Source organism: Anguilla anguilla, chromosome 4 (assembly GCF_013347855.1).
Source record: "Anguilla anguilla isolate fAngAng1 chromosome 4, fAngAng1.pri, whole genome shotgun sequence".
Taxonomy (NCBI): domain Eukaryota; kingdom Metazoa; phylum Chordata; class Actinopteri; order Anguilliformes; family Anguillidae; genus Anguilla; species Anguilla anguilla.
Window position 1 is genome coordinate 5,832,896 of NC_049204.1, and position 16,516 is coordinate 5,849,411.

At 41.1% G+C, this 16,516-nt stretch overlaps 3 protein-coding genes across 5 annotated transcripts; 2 read left to right on the top strand and 1 right to left on the bottom strand.

The window, feature by feature from the left end:
* The first annotated feature begins 3,959 nt into the window (after positions 1–3,959).
* LOC118226607 (mast cell protease 1A-like) lies at positions 3,960–7,450 on the top strand. 2 transcript variants are annotated; one of them, XM_035416375.1, is made up of 5 exons: positions 3,960–4,083; positions 4,724–4,877; positions 5,340–5,469; positions 6,140–6,409; positions 7,142–7,321. In XM_035416375.1, exons 1-5 carry the CDS (start codon positions 4,035–4,037, stop codon positions 7,292–7,294), a joined length of 756 nt encoding a protein of 251 aa, XP_035272266.1. In that variant the 5' UTR covers positions 3,960–4,034; the 3' UTR covers positions 7,295–7,321. The 2 variants fall into 2 exon arrangements, with proteins under 2 accessions (XP_035272266.1, XP_035272267.1); XM_035416376.1 differs by lacking the exon at positions 3,960–4,083 and adding an exon at positions 4,105–4,417 and having other exon boundaries at positions 7,142–7,450.
* Positions 7,451–8,038: 588 nt separating this feature from the next.
* LOC118226609 (spindlin-W-like) lies at positions 8,039–12,454 on the top strand. 2 transcript variants are annotated; one of them, XM_035416378.1, is made up of 5 exons: positions 8,039–8,166; positions 8,888–8,926; positions 9,379–9,626; positions 10,375–10,608; positions 10,715–12,454. In XM_035416378.1, the coding sequence occupies exons 2-5, from the start codon at positions 8,907–8,909 to the stop codon at positions 10,918–10,920; spliced, it is 708 nt and encodes a 235-aa protein (XP_035272269.1). In that variant the 5' UTR covers positions 8,039–8,166; positions 8,888–8,906; the 3' UTR covers positions 10,921–12,454. The 2 variants fall into 2 exon arrangements, with proteins under 2 accessions (XP_035272269.1, XP_035272270.1); XM_035416379.1 differs by having other exon boundaries at positions 8,131–8,219.
* A 939-nt stretch (positions 12,455–13,393) lies between these two features.
* micos13 (mitochondrial contact site and cristae organizing system subunit 13) lies at positions 13,394–16,058 on the bottom strand. Its single transcript, XM_035416380.1, has 4 exons — positions 15,852–16,058; positions 15,009–15,165; positions 14,261–14,312; positions 13,394–14,149 (listed from the first exon to the last, which is right to left on the bottom strand). Exons 1-4 carry the CDS (start codon positions 15,878–15,880, stop codon positions 14,052–14,054), a joined length of 336 nt encoding a protein of 111 aa, XP_035272271.1. The 5' UTR covers positions 15,881–16,058; the 3' UTR covers positions 13,394–14,051.
* Positions 16,059–16,516: the final 458 nt, after the last annotated feature.

Consider the following 16,516-nt stretch of genomic DNA (forward strand, 5'->3'; position numbering starts at 1 on the left):
ATCATTCATGCAACAGAAAGGCTGGGCAGCGAAATACATACATACCAATACAAATTGGACATATAGACACCTATTCAAACAATCTTGACTGTGAGAAAGCCATCCACACATATGTTTGGCCTGTCCGTGTACTGCATGCTTATACACACAGGGGCAAGTGACTTAAAAGAATTGAGGAAATATTGGGTAGCATTGCATTGGAATACATCTTATTTAATTTCGGTGAGGCAAGATAGCCTATATTGTTTGTAGTACTGTAACTTGGCGTCATTTTGATATCAATACTTTTAATGGCACGCCTGGATTTTGGCAGCCTGAATGGATGAGTTATAGACAGTGTATGTCTTGTATGTGTGAGTAACTTGGCATTTTTGTACGTTGAAAACTTGTTTTTTTTCATGAGATATATACATACACTCACCGACCACTTCATTAGGTGACAGGAGTGGCACCCGGTGTGGTCTTCTGCTGCTGTAGCTCACTGGATATTTTCTCTTTTTTGGACCATTCTCTGTAAACTCTAGAGACGGTTGTGCATGAAAATCCCAGTAGATCAGCAGTTTCTGAAATACTCAAACCAGCTCGTCTGGCACCAACAACCATGCCAAGTTCAAAGTCACTTAAATCACCTTTCTTCCCCATTCTGATGCTTGATTCGAACGTGTATTGTGTATAGGCTATTCTGTGCCCTCCAAGGCCAGTCACACCCTATAAATATGAGCAAAGAGTAATTTATAAAGTAAACAATATAGGTCATGCTTGATACTGCTTGCTCTAAAAACTTGGAAAATAATAGTTTATTATACTTACACAAAAATGGACTAAGAAATGGTTAACTGACCACAAAATTATTGCTTTGTAATGGCTGTCTCTGTCTCCAGACTTGCACCTAATCAAAATATCTATATATATATATATATAATTTTTTAAAACTTATTTTAAATATTTGACACCCACACATATTTTCATTAAAATATTTGTTACCCACACATTTCACAACTGTGCGCTTGTTGACCAGTTCATTTCACAAGATCTGACCAAGATTTCACTTGTGTGAAGTTGTGACACCATCAAGGGTTCCCCACAGAAATAACCACAACAGCCACAGACACGCAGCCCTTAAAAACATTAAATTCTGTACATTCTGACCCCAATTCAATAGACAGATTTCATTTTTTTTCCTGCTGCCTATCCCACTAACAACATGTCTCCCCATTGGACATTTTACCGACACCAGGCAAAATCTACACACGTGAAATACCCATACCTTTTTATTCTGAAACATTCCCAGTTCAAACAGCTAGTCTGCCTGTGGCCTAGTGGGCAAAGTTGCAGTCTTGGGAACATGGGGTCCCAGGTTCAAGCCCTGCTAGGAACATGTTTCCTTAGACCTGCTTTTACCCTCACTAATAATTGTCTACTACTCAATTATGGCTTTTACACCATATCTACCCGCTGTTCACCGAACTTATACACTGCATTATGACATACCGTCTGCACGTTCAGTTATTAACCGGCTACAATATTGCAAAGCCATATGGATTCAACCGGAACTCTTCTGTGCTTACTGGCCTGTGTTCTTCTTTAAAACCACGGACAGGTTTGCTAATGATATTTCATGCATTGCATAGCTATGTCATGGTGCTGCACTAACAAAGTCACAGACTGGTAAACCTCCGGTTGAAGGATTGAATCCCGCCTCGCCGCCTCAGGCAGATAATTTCCTCTTTTACACTAACGTTTTCTTACGCTTATATTTGCTTTACCAAAACTCACTCACGGCCACCCATATGCATTTCATGTCGGCAAATGTATTCCTTTTATTAAAAAGTTACACCAGTTCACCACTGTGCCATTTCTACTAACTATATTTCTTCACTTGGCTACCGTACAAAACCTTCTTATCAGTAAACGCCACGTATCTACATTCATGTCACCTCGCCCTGTTCTCTATCTAGCCACATACAATTACCACATATGTACGTTCTGCAACTCCCCATTAAAACATTACATTTAAAATCAGGACTCACTCATAATTATAACTACCACTACTGAACATGAGAAAAGCACATCAGTGCAATAGATTCCACACGTCCCTCTCCACTTTAATGACTAGGGTTTTATACAGACTGTTATATATACCATTCGATAAGGAAAAAAAGCTCGCTCATGGTCACTTCATTTACTTTGCACTATAGTCTGTGATCATGTCAACCTTCACCTACATGCCCATTCTGCTAAAAACATATTGTTTCAACTACACAATTTCATTTTTTCTCCTAATTTCTCTCACACTGTCGTTATTTTCTCATATGCAAAGCCTGCTGGGACATATGCGTCTGCTCCTATTCTCCACTATCAAGTTTTCCGGTTCTAGCTTAGCAAAACAGCGAAGAGGATTCCTACCTGCAGATAAGCCTATCAAAATGCCTTACAAACACTAAAAGTGCATCTCCACGAAGTAACAGACAACGGAGCAGGACAGAAGGGTATGCAAGTTGCGACCTAGGGAGCTCTCATTCTACGGGCTTGCTGATTCTTTTGTCAATCAAGGCTCGTTGGATGGCCGTCAAATCCGTGAGTACATACACTGGCCATATTTCACCTGCGTTTCTGATGCGTTTACACTTACGCCACCACACCCTTTGTCACAGCCACTGTTTTACATATATAGCAAACCGAAACTGCTAAACGGTACACGCTCATCAGACTGTACAAATTCACTAAAGGATAGCCATAATCCACAACCGTTTCTTACAGAGTCACTTCGCATTTCTCACTCTCATAATAAAACGCTTTGCAAAAAGAAATGATATCTCATAAAAAAAACACGTTTTCAACGTACAAAACTGCCAAGTTACTCACACATACAAGACATACACCATCTATAACTCATTCATTCAGGCTGCCAAAATCCAGGCAATTGATATAAAAAATGGTGCCAAGTTACGGTACTACAAACAATATAGGCTATCTTGCCTCACCAAAATTAAATAAGATGTATTCCAAAGCAATGCTACCCAATATTTCCTCAATTCTTTCAAGTCACTTGGCCCTGTGTTTTGTAATCTTACCATTTTACAGTGTCATGCAAACTTTGTGTCAGATCGAAGTGTCAAATATTTCGAATTGCCTCATGGAACACATTGAAATTAATGTAGAAAACTGCTGGTCAGTAACTACAGGAAGCATATTTCTCCAGAAAACAAATAGGCCTACTTGCTTCTTGAGTTACTGTTGCCTTTCTGTCAGCTCGAACCAGTCAGGCCATTCTCCTCTGACCTCTGCCATCAACAAGGCATTTTCGCCCAGAGAACTGATGCTCACTGGATATTTTCTCTTTTTTGGACCATTCTCTGTAAACTCTAGAGACGGTTGTGCGTGAAAATCCCAGTAGATCAGCAGTTTCTGAAATACTCAAACCAGCCCGTCTGGCACCAACAACCATGCCAAGTTCAAAGTCACTTAAATCACCTTTCTTCCCCATTCTGATGCTTGATTTGAACTTCAGAAGATCGTCTTGATCATGTCTACATGCCTGAATGCATTGAGTTGCTGCCACGTGAATGGCTGATTAGATATTTGCATTAACGGGTGCAGTTTTCAGTTGACCAGGTGTACCTAATGAAGTGGCCAGTAAGTGTATATATATTCTCTTGAAGGAATTGACTGCTTCCCCTGGAATAACAGTACAATACAATTATATGTATTGTATTATCTCTGTTGTATTAGAGATTGTTCTGCTGTGCATTGGAGCATTTGACTTGTCAGTTGTTCAGTACTTATGCAGAAAATAAAGTAAAAATAACTTACATTATGATGCTATTGAAATGCACTGATGTTAAGACTGTAAGTAAGTAGTTTAGGCTGAGAAACTATTGACAGTGCCTGGTCTGCTGGAACCACTTGTCTGCTTGTGGTCTAGGAGGTTTCGCAAGTTAGCTATTACTTCCTTTTTTGCAATGACTTTAGAAATCACTCCAATGTATTTAAATTCACTTGCATCCCCTGACATTGTACAATAAAGCCTGACCATGACTTTCTTACTCTGTGTGTGTGTGGCACTGTACATTGTGCAAAGTGGTAAGTCAGATACGTTTTCTAAAATGCTCAATTTATATGCGTTGAATTACCACAGCACTGCAGTCTGAATGCTGCAGATCAGAAAAAGCAGAAGAATCACTTATAACATTTTGGAAAAGCAGGTGACGACCAACCAAGCCGGCAGTAGAGAAATGTACTTTTCAACTCTATATCAAATAGAATTTCATAAGACGGCAGTAGATAATGAAGAATTTATTTTTTATGCAACGAAACAACTGTGAACACAAATACTGGAAAATAGTTATCAGTTGACTGAATTCAATATTTCAATATTGTTCGCCAAATCTTTCCGTGGAATCAGCTGTGAGTGGAGGTGTGTGTAATGTTTCTCCTTGTATCTCTATCCAGCACTTACATTGCACTCGTATCATTATCTTGATGTTGCAGCTCATTGTCATGCCTCCTAGTTTGACTTACCATAACTTTCTGACCTAGCCTATGCTTACTGTGTGAACCGGACTGGCTATGAATAACTGTATGAGTATTGCACCTTATCGGACCTGTGTTTTGTAGTTGTTCCAATGACCTTCGGTATGCACTTACTATACTGTACGTCTCTTTGGATAAAAGCGTCTGCCAAATAAATGTAATGTAATGTTCCCCTTGCCACTACCCCAAGGAGCTGAAGAGGACAGACTGGGTATCGTTGGGGGTACTGAAGCGAAGCCCCATTCCCGCCCTTACATGGCTTCTCTGCAGGCGGACAAGCTACATGACTGTGGAGGAATTCTGGTCAGTGAAGATTTTGTGCTCACCGCTGCCCATTGTGACAAGTGAGTTCTCATTACATCGCCTCTAAAAAAAAATCTACTCCAGCTAAAGCCAATGACCCAAGTGTTCCGCCAATAACAGATCATGCACACACACACACACACACACTGAATGGGGAAAAAATAAATTGCTATATTTAAACGTGGATACGTAACACCAAGAAATACAGTTGTTAACATTTACATATGTGTTCCGTGGAAAAAATAACATTTTTTTACACCTTTTTTTTCTGTTAAGATGTTAGGCTAATGCACTTGAAAATCAAATGTAAAAGTTGTCATAAACTATCCGAGCCAGGGTTAGCTGGATAAGCAGTTGGGTAGCCTATCATCACTTTTTACCTGGCTGTTTTTTTCTTTCAGGCAAAGGAAAGTAAAGTAAAATGAACTCCATCAATACCATCAAGATCATTCAGGAAGTCCTGCAAATGCAGCTAAATCCAACCACTCTTTTTTTTGTTTCAGGCAATACAGAATAGTCCTGGGTGCTCATTCAGTACATTCACTAGAACCAACTCAACAGGTACTGGGGGTCAGCCACTCCTACCCACACCCAGAATACAACAAGAAAAACAATGACCTCATGCTACTCAAGGTATGGAAACCCAAAGCAGGTCCAAATGTTACATTTCGTGCGGTGAAATTTTATTTCATTTTTTTCTTTCTGGAAGCAGTAATTATGTTGTGCATATTTTATTCTGATATAGGAAGCTATGCCACAATGTCCTTGAGAACAGGCTATATTCACCATAGGGAATAGTTCCAAATGAAAATAAGATAAAACTTGATTTTTAAAGAATAATCAGGTAATATACACACAAACAGGCTCTGGAGGCATAGCATCACCACAGAAGTGTCTCTGGAGTGTCTCTTGCTTTAGACTGGGAACCCTGAATGTCCCTATCCCCGCCATTGCAAAGTCGACAGGATGTCAGAAACCTCTGTAAATACCTAGTGTCATTCATTGCACACAAACACTGAGCAGATCAAAAACATGCAATAAACTAATAACTAATATCTAAAACCCTGGAAGGTTACCTAACCCTTGCAATGTCTTTAGCGGGCGCCTCCGCTAACATTTTCTGCTGAAGTTGAACAAGTTAGGAGCACAGCAATGCATCCCGATTAGTTGATGCGCTAATAAAATTATTTCTCCAGTTATTATTAGCACACATCAATTTTCAGGAACGAATACTAACTGAGCACTGTAGAACCCTGTTAAGTGTGAGCCCCCCCCCCCGCTCCTCCCCCCTCGTTTCTGTCAGTTGGACAAGAAGGCGGAACTGACGAGCTCCGTCCAGGTGATCCCTTTGCTGAAGCAGCGCCCGCCGTCGGGCGAGGTCTGCAGCACAGCAGGCTGGGGGAAGGTAGATGACGACGGCACCCTACCCGACAAACTGCAAGAGGTGAACACCACCATCCTGGAACAGCCTGAGTGCGCTGAGCGGTGGGCTGAGTTGAGCAACTCCGAGGTTCAGATCACCGAGAGCATGGTGTGCGCAACGGGCCAGAGGCAGTTTCAAGGCTTCTGTTCGGTATGTAACCAGCAGGCTAAAACAACGTTCCTTTCAAGACACAAGATGTTCCTTTCATTGATTTAAGCTTTCATACTTTTAAAATAAAAGTATGAAAGCACTGCATAATACAGTAAGTCTTACATACGCTATCTGTGAATTGGGAAATGGTGCGATCAAATTCAACTTTTTTTTCACGCCTTAAACTGTGACAGAAAGTGAGCTGACAAAGAGCATTATCTCTTTTATACTTTTTAGTGTGTGTGTGTGTGTGTGTGCACGTGTGTGTGCATGTGTGTGTGCGCCTGTGTGTGAGTGTGTGTTAGTGCCTGTGTATGTGTGTGTGTGCCTGTGTGTGTGTGTGTTAGTGCCTGTGTATGTGTGTCTGTGCCTGTGTGTGAGTGTGTGTTAGTGCCTGTGTGTGTGTGCACGTGTGTGTGTGCATGTGTGTATGTGCTTCCATACTCTTAAATATCTGCATCGTTCCATTCTGTGCACTGCAGGGGGACTCCGGGGGGTGTGCTTGTGTGTGTGTGTGTGTGCTTCCATACTCTTAAATATCTGGATCGTACCATTCTGTGCACTTCAGGGGGACTCCGGGGGTGTGTGTGTGTGTGTGTGTGTGCTTCCATACTCTTAAATATCTGGATCGCACCATTCTGTGCACTGCAAGGGGACTCCGGGGGTGTGTGTGTGTGTGTGTGTGCTTCCATACTCTTAAATATCTGGATTGTTCCATTCTGTGCACTGCAGGGGGACTCTGGGGGCCCGCTGGTGTGCGATGGAAAGGCAGCCGGCACCGTCTCCTTCTCAGGACCGCTATGTGGAGATAAGAAATCCCCGGATGTTTATATGCTCATTCCCCACTACATAAAATGGATCGAAAGCATTCTTACACGTGGATAATGTCCTTACTTTTCATAATTTGTGTTTTTTTTTTTAAATGCAGTTTTATTTTACTTCTTAAAACCTTGTACTTTGTACTTTGCGCAATCCCATGAAACAATAATGGTGATTTGTGTGTGAAGACACAATTGCTTTTAATAAAACGGATCCAACTCACCATTTCATTGTGGTTTAATATTACTGAAATTAAAATGTAATAGTTGTACAAATAAGTTTGGTGTAATCTATCAAAAACACTAGACTTTATTTTATTTAAAGCCAGCGGTATTCTTCCAAGCAACAGCTGAATCTCTGTCTGGTGCATTCCTCAGGTTCTTTGAGAAATCTTTCACTGAATGTGGAACTAAACTGGTTACACTCTCTCCTGCGTTGCGAAATGGGCATTGTAGTTGTATTGTGCCACGGCCGACAGCAACGTGGAGGCACAGTAGGCGGTTGATCCATGTGCTTTTGAAAGCAGCGCAAAAAGATTGCACATAGACAGGCCTACATAATCTCATGGTGCCAAAATAAACTCTTAAAAATATAAAGAAACAATATTGATATATAAATATACACAAATATAGCCGAGACGAATTCGGTTAATGTGTGATATTATAACGAACGACCTTGTCCTCTCCATTCAAAGTTAAGATTCAGCCACCCTAGCTTTAAGTGTGGTACTGTAGTCTACACATGAACATCACTTCCCAGGATACATTGCGAAAGTGCGTCCTCCACTCCAGTTGTTTTTGCGCCGCTTTATGGGGGTTGTAGTTTTTCTCCCACTATAACCCTCCTCCCCCAGTTTCCCCAAGGTTTTGCGGTGCTGGCGTGACAGACTGCTTTCTGCAGACAGAATTACATCACTCAGACATGAAAGTAGTGTCCAGGTAAATTTCAGTTAATACGAATGTCCAGTTTTCAGGGATGAAGTCAATGAAAGGCATGTAATCAAATACATAATTATCACTAGTTGATTTTCTAAATCTTCCGGAACGACCCGTTTGCCTGTTGCGCATGCTAAAGCTAGAGATTATGCGTGATGTAGATTTAGCTAGCTGCGAACGAACTGAAAGCAGTGATATTGTGTATGTGACGTCTCGTCGTAGTAGCCTAATGCCCATACTACCGTGATATAATAATTGTTAGCTAACATGATATGCTGACGTTTATCTGGATGTATATTAGGCGAATTAATTAAGCAGCGTCATATAACGCAGTTCCTTTACGCAGCCTAGTTTCAGTACATATCTCAAAGTAGGCTACAACGTGTGAATGAGAATTAGCCTCATCAAGTATACATTAGATAATGTTAGCTCCCTAGCTATTTTTAATGTCACAGCTCAGAGCAGAGACACCACACACCACAAGCACCGCCACCCAACCCCCAATACTGCTCCGAAGCACAATAAATGATCGCAATGCCAGATAATATCGTCCTTCGTTAAAAAAAAAAAAACGAGTTTTTTTGGCCGGTAGGTTTTACTATTTCATCCGATAAATACAAATAAATAGCATTCATCTGAAAACCATACATCGACACGATCCGTTTTAATATTACTAAATGAAAACAGTCAAATCTTACCTTCATTATGTCTTTCCCTTTCTCAGCATTTGAACGGTTTGGAAGATGTCCAAGAAAAAGGGCAGGTATGATGGAAGACACAGAATGCTTTCTCTTTTCAAAATAATAATGCTTTGACATTTTGCTTTTCATGTCCACATCTTATTTATGTTGCAACATCTATTATGTGCTTTTTAAAGTTTTGTGAGTTACCAGATCCAGAATGAAGTGATGATCACTGTACTGCCCTTTTTTTGTTCAAGCAAATGCATTGAATAAATTTTAAAATGGCAAAACAAATATAGAAACGTTTTGGTGGTTGCACTTACAGCTTTTTCACAGTGCCTGGCCTTGACTTAGTTATGGTATTCACCAACATGGATTCAGAACCTGTTTGCAAATATAAACAAGCAATTTAAACAACTATTTCACAGTAGTTCTACCTGCTATTGGACTTTTGGAAACTGAACACCTGCTCCAATACTGTTGCATGTTGGGAAGTATATAATAAAACTCTGTGGAAACTTGTTTGCCCCAGGAAGCGCAGCAGTGTGGAGCTGACTGAAAATCTGGCTGCTGATCCCAGGAGAATTCTGGGTAAGAGAGTCCAACACAGCTGGAGAGAGAAGGGAGCACTGACCAGGTGGAGGGGCGCAGTCCTCGACCGACTGAGTGTCAACCCTTCACTTTTCCTGGTCAAGTACGACGGCTTCGACTGCGTCTACGGCATTGAGCTTTTCAAGGATGAGAGGGTGTCCAACTTGCAGGTCCTTTCAGAGAGAGTGGGTGAGTGACCATCTCAGCTCATATGCCTCGACAATCCTGTCCTTCTGTAAATAAAATTTAAAAAAAGATTATGGCAATGAGTTCAGTCCCAGTGTCCCCCTCAGTCCAAAAGGTGCAGAAGATTAAACGTGGTCTGGCACCTGTACTGCATGTTCACTTTTAAACAAGGACCCTTTGCAAATTATAATTTCGGTAAAGCCGCCTTAGGCACTCATTGCAGCAGTAAGATTTTGTGGCGCTTTGGTGGGTCACACACACAGAATGTAGTAACAGCTTATTTCTTTCCTATGCTGTCATGCTGTGCTGTGTACCTGAGGTGCACGTGAAGAGTCTTGACTTATTCGGCTGCATTCAAACACAGAGCGTTATCAGTAATATCAGTTATGATTTAGCCGTCAACAAAAATGTTAAATGAGACAGTTGTGAACTGCTTACAACTTGTTCTGTCGCAAGTTCGTGAAGGTTTTCATTCCAGCCCTGAGAAAGCACACCTCATTTAATAGCTGGAGATCTTTCAGGAGCTCCTAATTAGTAGAAATAAGGTCAACCCTGCCAAATTAGGGTTGAAATGAAAACCTACAGGACGGCAGGCCTCCAGGAACAGGGTCGGGCAGCCCCGCCCCTTGATAATACACGTCACATGTTATCCGCGACTGTGCTGAGTAGAGACAGAGAAACGAAACATCTCAGTTCAGTGCTTGTCCTGTTCATGTGCCCTTTGACCTCTCTGTGCTGCCCGCCTTTGCAGTGAACACCAAGATCAAGGTTCCTCGGGGCGCAGGAGAGCTGGTGGGAAAGGCCGTGGAACATCTATTTGAAAAAGAAGACGGAGAAAAGAACGAGTGGAGGGGCATGGTCCTATCCAGGGCGCCCATCATGACTAACTGGTATTACATCACATACGAGAAGGACCCCGTACTATACATGTACCAGCTCTGGGACGACTTCGAAGATGGGGACTTGCGCATTTTACCGGAAGCTGGTATGGCAACGTTTTGTGCACGTGGAAAAAAATGGCACTGAGAAAGTTATTTTTGCGCAAAGTAGAGTCCTTACTTGTTGTTCTTTTACCTCTTTCTTTCCCTTAGAAAATAAACACTTGCTTCCAGCTGACAGGAAGCCAGATGAAGAGGCTGAGAGCCTTGTGGGTAAGCAGGTTGAATACATCACCGAAAAAGGAGTGAAGAGAACCGGCCTGGTGATCTACCAAGTACCCGCCAAGACCTCTGTGTACTTCATCAAGTACGACGATGACTTTCACATCCATGTCTATGACCTGGTCAAGACCTCCTAAGAGAACGCACCTGCATCTTCCATTGCCCACTTGCCATTGTCATTCTCTTCTTCCATCACTAATTGAAGAAAGGGTAACAGGCTCGACGGTCAAAACGGTATTGCCAAAAGTCCAATCTCATACCAGGACCCTGATTTTAATGGTGAACCTGCTCTCTACACAATATTTCCCTTGGGTGTCACAGTGTGGGCAGCCGCTAGTGGGAGTGACCATAAGTTTCTCCACAAGGGTATTGGTTTCCAGTTGAAACGGCATCAACCACACAGGTACATGTAAGTAGACTGATATTTCGCCTCTTCACATCACTGTTGTAGCGGTCGTCTTGTACCGTGAAACAATATGGAGCCGTTGCGAAACGAGATGATGTATTTATAGTTGGCCCACTCCAAGTATTGCTTGGGGGGGGGGGGGGGGGGGTTAAAATCCAGGACTGGGCCTTTCCACATGGAGTTTGCACACAGAAACTGCATGTCTTCCTCCCACAGTACAAAGATGTGCAGGTAGGCTAATTGGAGACTCTGTATTGCCCATAGGTAGGAGTGTGCATGCCCTGCGATAGATTGGCAGCCTGTCCAGGGTGCCTTCCTGCCTAATGCACGAAGAGATAGTTAAATTCAATTTTATTTGTATAGCGCTTTTTACAGAGAACTGTCACAAAGACACTTTACAGAGCAGCAAGGCAAGAAACAGCAAAAAGAGAAAACACCAGACCTGAACCCCCAAATAGCAAGTACAGAAGGTAAAAACTCACAGTGGGGAGAAAACCCTCAAACGGTGGCAGGAATAAACTCCCCAATGGGAAGAAATCTCGAGAGGAACCTGGCTATAGAGGGGGAGCCCATCCTCCACTGGCCAGCCTGGTGTAAAGCAGCGGTAGAATGGAATGTGGCATAAGTGCTACAAGGGATCTAGTAGTGTGTTCCTACCCAGTGAATGCTGGGATAGGCTCCAGCACCCCCTGCGACCCTGACCAGGATAAGAGGGTATAGATGATGGATGGATGAATGGTTTGATTAGTCAAGATTTAATGTAAATATTCATGGACTAAATAAAGCAGCATTGATTAATTATGTACCATATGCCACCAATGCAAATATATTGGACAGTATTTGATTTACTTGTTTGTGGTATTTTTAATTAGTAAAATATCAGCTGTGAAGAATAACAGACTTTTCAGACAGCAGTATATGTATTTGTGGAGATTATTCACCATTGCTGCATTTTCACATAGTTTAGGTAAACTGTTTTTAGCTGTTACAAAGGATATCATTTTAATAATCAAGAACAATGTAGAGAGCAGACATCTCTCTGTAAAAAAAATATGTATGTATTGACAGTGTTATCTGGTGTTTGTGGGTGTTCTCTGTGACATGCTCTTGTCCGCAAGCTTCCAGGAACTGTAAGCATTAATGACATACATGTGATATATCTGTCATCTTGCTGCTTTTGACCAAAGCTTAATTTTGTTGTATTGTATTCACCAGTCTGTGTAATGATGGCATCGTAAAATAATAAAGAGTTATTTTTGGACTTATTTTTATGGACCGTTTTGATTTGCATGGTGGCGTATTAGTGACACCTGCAGCTTACACTCATAAAGTGCAGGGAACAACTATGCGGTTGTTCCCTGCGCTTGGAACGGTACTTCTCTCTAGGGTTTTCGACACACTTGTTCCTGGTTTTAGTTATACGCTTTGTTGTGCGTCCCTCTGGATAAGAGCGTCTGCCAAATGCCTGTAATGTAATGTAAAGCAGCGCTTCCATTACAGATTACCGTTAATATACATACACATAGCGAGTACTGCTAATTGTGCCGCATAAAAATGTTTCAATGGCCTGTCTGTTGATGCCGGATCAAATGTACGCTTTGGTAAATCGTTCACCCCTTAGTGAAAACGGACACATGAACAGGAGGACCTGACTTTAAGTGGTCTTTGTGGAGCCTCAAAATTAGTCAGATAGCTGAAATTCTGAAAATATCGTCTAGACATGTCGGTTTACAAAAAAAAAAAAAAAACTTATCTGCGATCGATTGCCGACCAGGGTGTATTCCTGCCGCTTGCCCAATGCATGCTGGGATAGGCTCCAGCATTCCCACGACCCTGATCAGGATGAGAGGGTATAGATAGTGGATTGATGGATGGAAAAAATACTGGGCCATGAATTAAAAAAAACCCTAAACTCTTACTTAGTTGTAATCTTCCAAATTGCAGTCCACTTTCAATACCCCCGATACATTATTGAAGACTTCTGGGCTCTCTTAATGGAGAAACTTGCAGCTTGATTGGTTCCAGGTTCCATTTCCATTAGAAAGAAGATAAATTTGCTATATTGAAGAACAATGTGTAGAACTGTATATCTGTGATGTGCAACCACATTAAGAGGTAAGTGACAATACAGTATACAAGGTTTTTAACAAAAACCATTTAAGTCCCCAACAAATCCAAAACAAACCGATTACAACAGGCACAAATGTTCTGGCATGATATTTATTTTTGAACGTGTCAACTGGTAAAGGGTGGAATTTGGTTATATACAAAAAATACAGCATATTTCTGTATAAAAGATGTTATAGGTAAAAGGGTGAAGAACGGATTCCAAGCCAAAACCAGTAAAATATCCTAAATAAATAATATGACAGGACAACCAAACAATGAACGGCACATAAAAAGCACGCACATCCCCGCAAGTTGTGTCGCAGTGTATCGATCCCCATCTGTCTGAAAAGCCCTGCTTTTTAATTCCTAGGTTTGCTCTTTTCACCCCCAAGCAGTACACAGCTGTTAATATCCTGAAGATTAGCCGCAAGCTCACATCTGGATTTCACACCTGGTGTCCAGGCCTCAGCAGGAGAAGAGTGATGTTGCTGGACAGATGAGTGCATATATGCCTTCATAAATCACACACGGGCTCCATTTCTCACAAGAAATGCACAGTGTCTAAATCAATCAAGAAATCTTTATGTGGGGGCAAGCATACAATACACCGTCCTTCCGAAACCTCCGCGGAAACACGTGCCATTTTTATCCTGAAGTTTTGACTGTGTTTTGATAAGAACCTTTTCACCCACTCAAAATGGAACCTGGATACACCGATGTCGTCGGAGTTGTTCTTGCTGCTGCTGCTGGGGTTCACTTGGCAAGATTCTTAATGTACTGGATGCCTTGATCGGTGTACTCGCACGCTCTGGTAGGGGCGACCGAAAGGGCGGCTATGGATTTCTGCACTCCTGGAATAAAAGTGTGAAAAATTAGTTTTTAGATGATTTTTTTTATTTATTTATTTTTTTTTTTAGAAATCGGGTACTGGTCATGCCCAGACACCATTCTCATGATCTCACCTGAGTTCCATGTTTCAAGGGGAGATAATTCAATTTTAGGAGGAGCAGGAAGCTGAAACAATACACAAACCATAAACATATTTACAGCAAACCTTGATTAATCGAAACATAAAAACAAAGTGTCATTGGGACAGCAATAGCTGTTGCGCACTGAACACACATACTTCATTGGCTTGACCTCTGAGACCTGTTAAAGCCTTTTGCTTTCCATGTAGTTACATTTTTATCTTGGATTATATTTACTGTACAATAATGATTATGATGTCGAAAATATACAAGGCACTAATGTTTTCTCAACTGGGTTTTATAGCCATTACACCTACAAAAGCAGATAGGTGTCAATACAGCCTCTATAAGAAGCAGCTACTATATAATCACAAAATCCACTGTGATGCCTGAATGATCTCAATTTGGAATGTAATCATGGCTAATTTTATGCACTTGCATACTGATTCAGAGTAGTGTAAAATGCTATTAACACACATCCATTTCATTCAGCTATAACTTATACATAATAAGGTGCAATGATACACTTTTCACCATTAACATAATCTGAATTGTGAATGGGATGACTGATTTTGACTTTTCATTTTATTTTGAGAAAATGTATTTTGAGCCAAAGCCAACACACACTGTAAAACAAAATTTCACATGATGAAGTAGTGCGTGTGATGATTGTGATCGTCGCCTGCTGTTTGAGCCGAGCCATTTTTAATGTCTTGCTGGGGACACTAACGGATGCAATTACCTCCAAACCAAAGTACTTCATCCACTCGTCCACGGCAGGAGGAATGGCAGCTTTAGCTTTGCTGAGGACTTCCGAACCTTCCCCACTTCCTCCTAGAAGCCCCGTGTCATACGCTACATACAAAGCTCCACCCGCAACAGTCACTTTAGTGACCAACCTGCAGAACACAGAGTAGATGATGTCCTCACGTCAAGATAGCATGCCTCATTCTATTTTTATACAGTCTATGTTCCTAATTTCTGGTAAATGTGACTACCCTGGTTAAATAAAATAAATAAATGGTTGGTGGTTTGATTAAATAACGTCAATATATATATATATATATATACAGAATTATGAATTTATCCAGACCAGACCTGCTACCCAGATAAGCATCAGGCTACCCAGCTAGCCATCAAACAAAGCTATCCATTATACACATAGACTAGTTTAATTTTATCTTGCACCAGTCACGTTGTTTGCCTCGCTAGTGAACAAAAAATGCAACTGTAGCAGTGAAGTTTGGTACATTACATATTGTATCTCTTGCAGCAACAGACCAGCAAGCTATATTAGCTAGCGAGCAAGTGGTTTCCATTTATAGCTTATCTACCTTTCCTAGCTAGACAGATACACGTATTTGTGCTTGTGACATTCGGGAGAAGACTGGCTAACTTAATGTTTAAAAGGTATTAAATGGTACATCGTTTATAGTTATCGATAACAGTATACATGCTAATAAATGCAAGTATTTCAGCTAGCTGGCTAGCTAGCTATCAGTAGCAATCACTTCACCAGATAACGTTAGGAAATGCACAAGCAGAGGACAGACTGCCGTAAGAATATATGCCGGGAAACACTTACTTTACTACTGGGAGAATCTTGGCCGCCATATCACGAACGGACACAAAGCTAGACAACACTAATTTAGCGTTTGAATGCGGTGGTAAAATATGCGAGTTATGTAGCCAGAATTTAACGTGAGATAGCCAAACAGTCCGTCTAGCTTCATTGACAAGGACAACCCAATGTGTAATAAAACTTTGACAATAAAGTTTTGTTTTCAAATTACGTTTTACGCATGTGTAGATGCAATTTTAAAAACGCAGCAGATTCGTTTCATATTAGATAAAGGTCATTGGCGAATTTTAACTACCACTTAATGGAGTTCTTGTCTATAAAAACGAATGGAAGACATTAAATTTATTTATTTATTTGTTCTAGACTATGTGACGATGGCATATATATTTTGAATTATGTCGCCGCTTCTGAGGGCTCTATCTGCTGCGATCCGTGACCCCGGAACTACATAACTTTAGCAATGTTATACGAGTGGTCGGAACTCTGCAACAGGGACAGATTAGTAGTTTCCGTTGGAGTTGTCATGTTTGCGTCGCCTCTTCCTCTCTGCGAAAATTCGAGCAACATAACGTTAAAGTAGTGAAACGAATTTGCTGGTAATATTTGAAGCGTCTTGTGATGTTGGCCTTTTTATTAGTATATATTAGTATATATTACTTGGAATACAG

Bases quoted from the DNA above. Each gene is read 5' to 3' on its own strand.
- LOC118226607 (XM_035416375.1), top strand. From the start codon at position 4,035: ATGACTTTCTTACTCTGTGTGTGTGTGGCACTGTACATTGTGCAAAGT. The intron at 4,084-4,723 runs GTAAGTCAGATA...CACTACCCCAAG, and splicing joins ACTGTACATTGTGCAAAGTG to GAGCTGAAGAGGACAGACTG. The intron at 6,410-7,141 runs GTATGTAACCAG...TGTGCACTGCAG, and splicing joins AGTTTCAAGGCTTCTGTTCG to GGGGACTCTGGGGGCCCGCT.
- LOC118226609 (XM_035416378.1), top strand. From the start codon at position 8,907: ATGTCCAAGAAAAAGGGCAG. The intron at 8,927-9,378 runs GTATGATGGAAG...TGTTTGCCCCAG, and splicing joins ATGTCCAAGAAAAAGGGCAG to GAAGCGCAGCAGTGTGGAGC. The intron at 10,609-10,714 runs GTATGGCAACGT...TCTTTCCCTTAG, and splicing joins GCGCATTTTACCGGAAGCTG to AAAATAAACACTTGCTTCCA.
- micos13 (XM_035416380.1), bottom strand. From the start codon at position 15,880: ATGGCGGCCAAGATTCTCCCAGTAGTAAA. The intron at 15,166-15,851 runs GTAAGTGTTTCC...TGTGTTCTGCAG, and splicing joins AAGATTCTCCCAGTAGTAAA to GTTGGTCACTAAAGTGACTG. The intron at 14,313-15,008 runs GTAATTGCATCC...GTATTGTTTCAG, and splicing joins TGAAGTACTTTGGTTTGGAG to CTTCCTGCTCCTCCTAAAAT.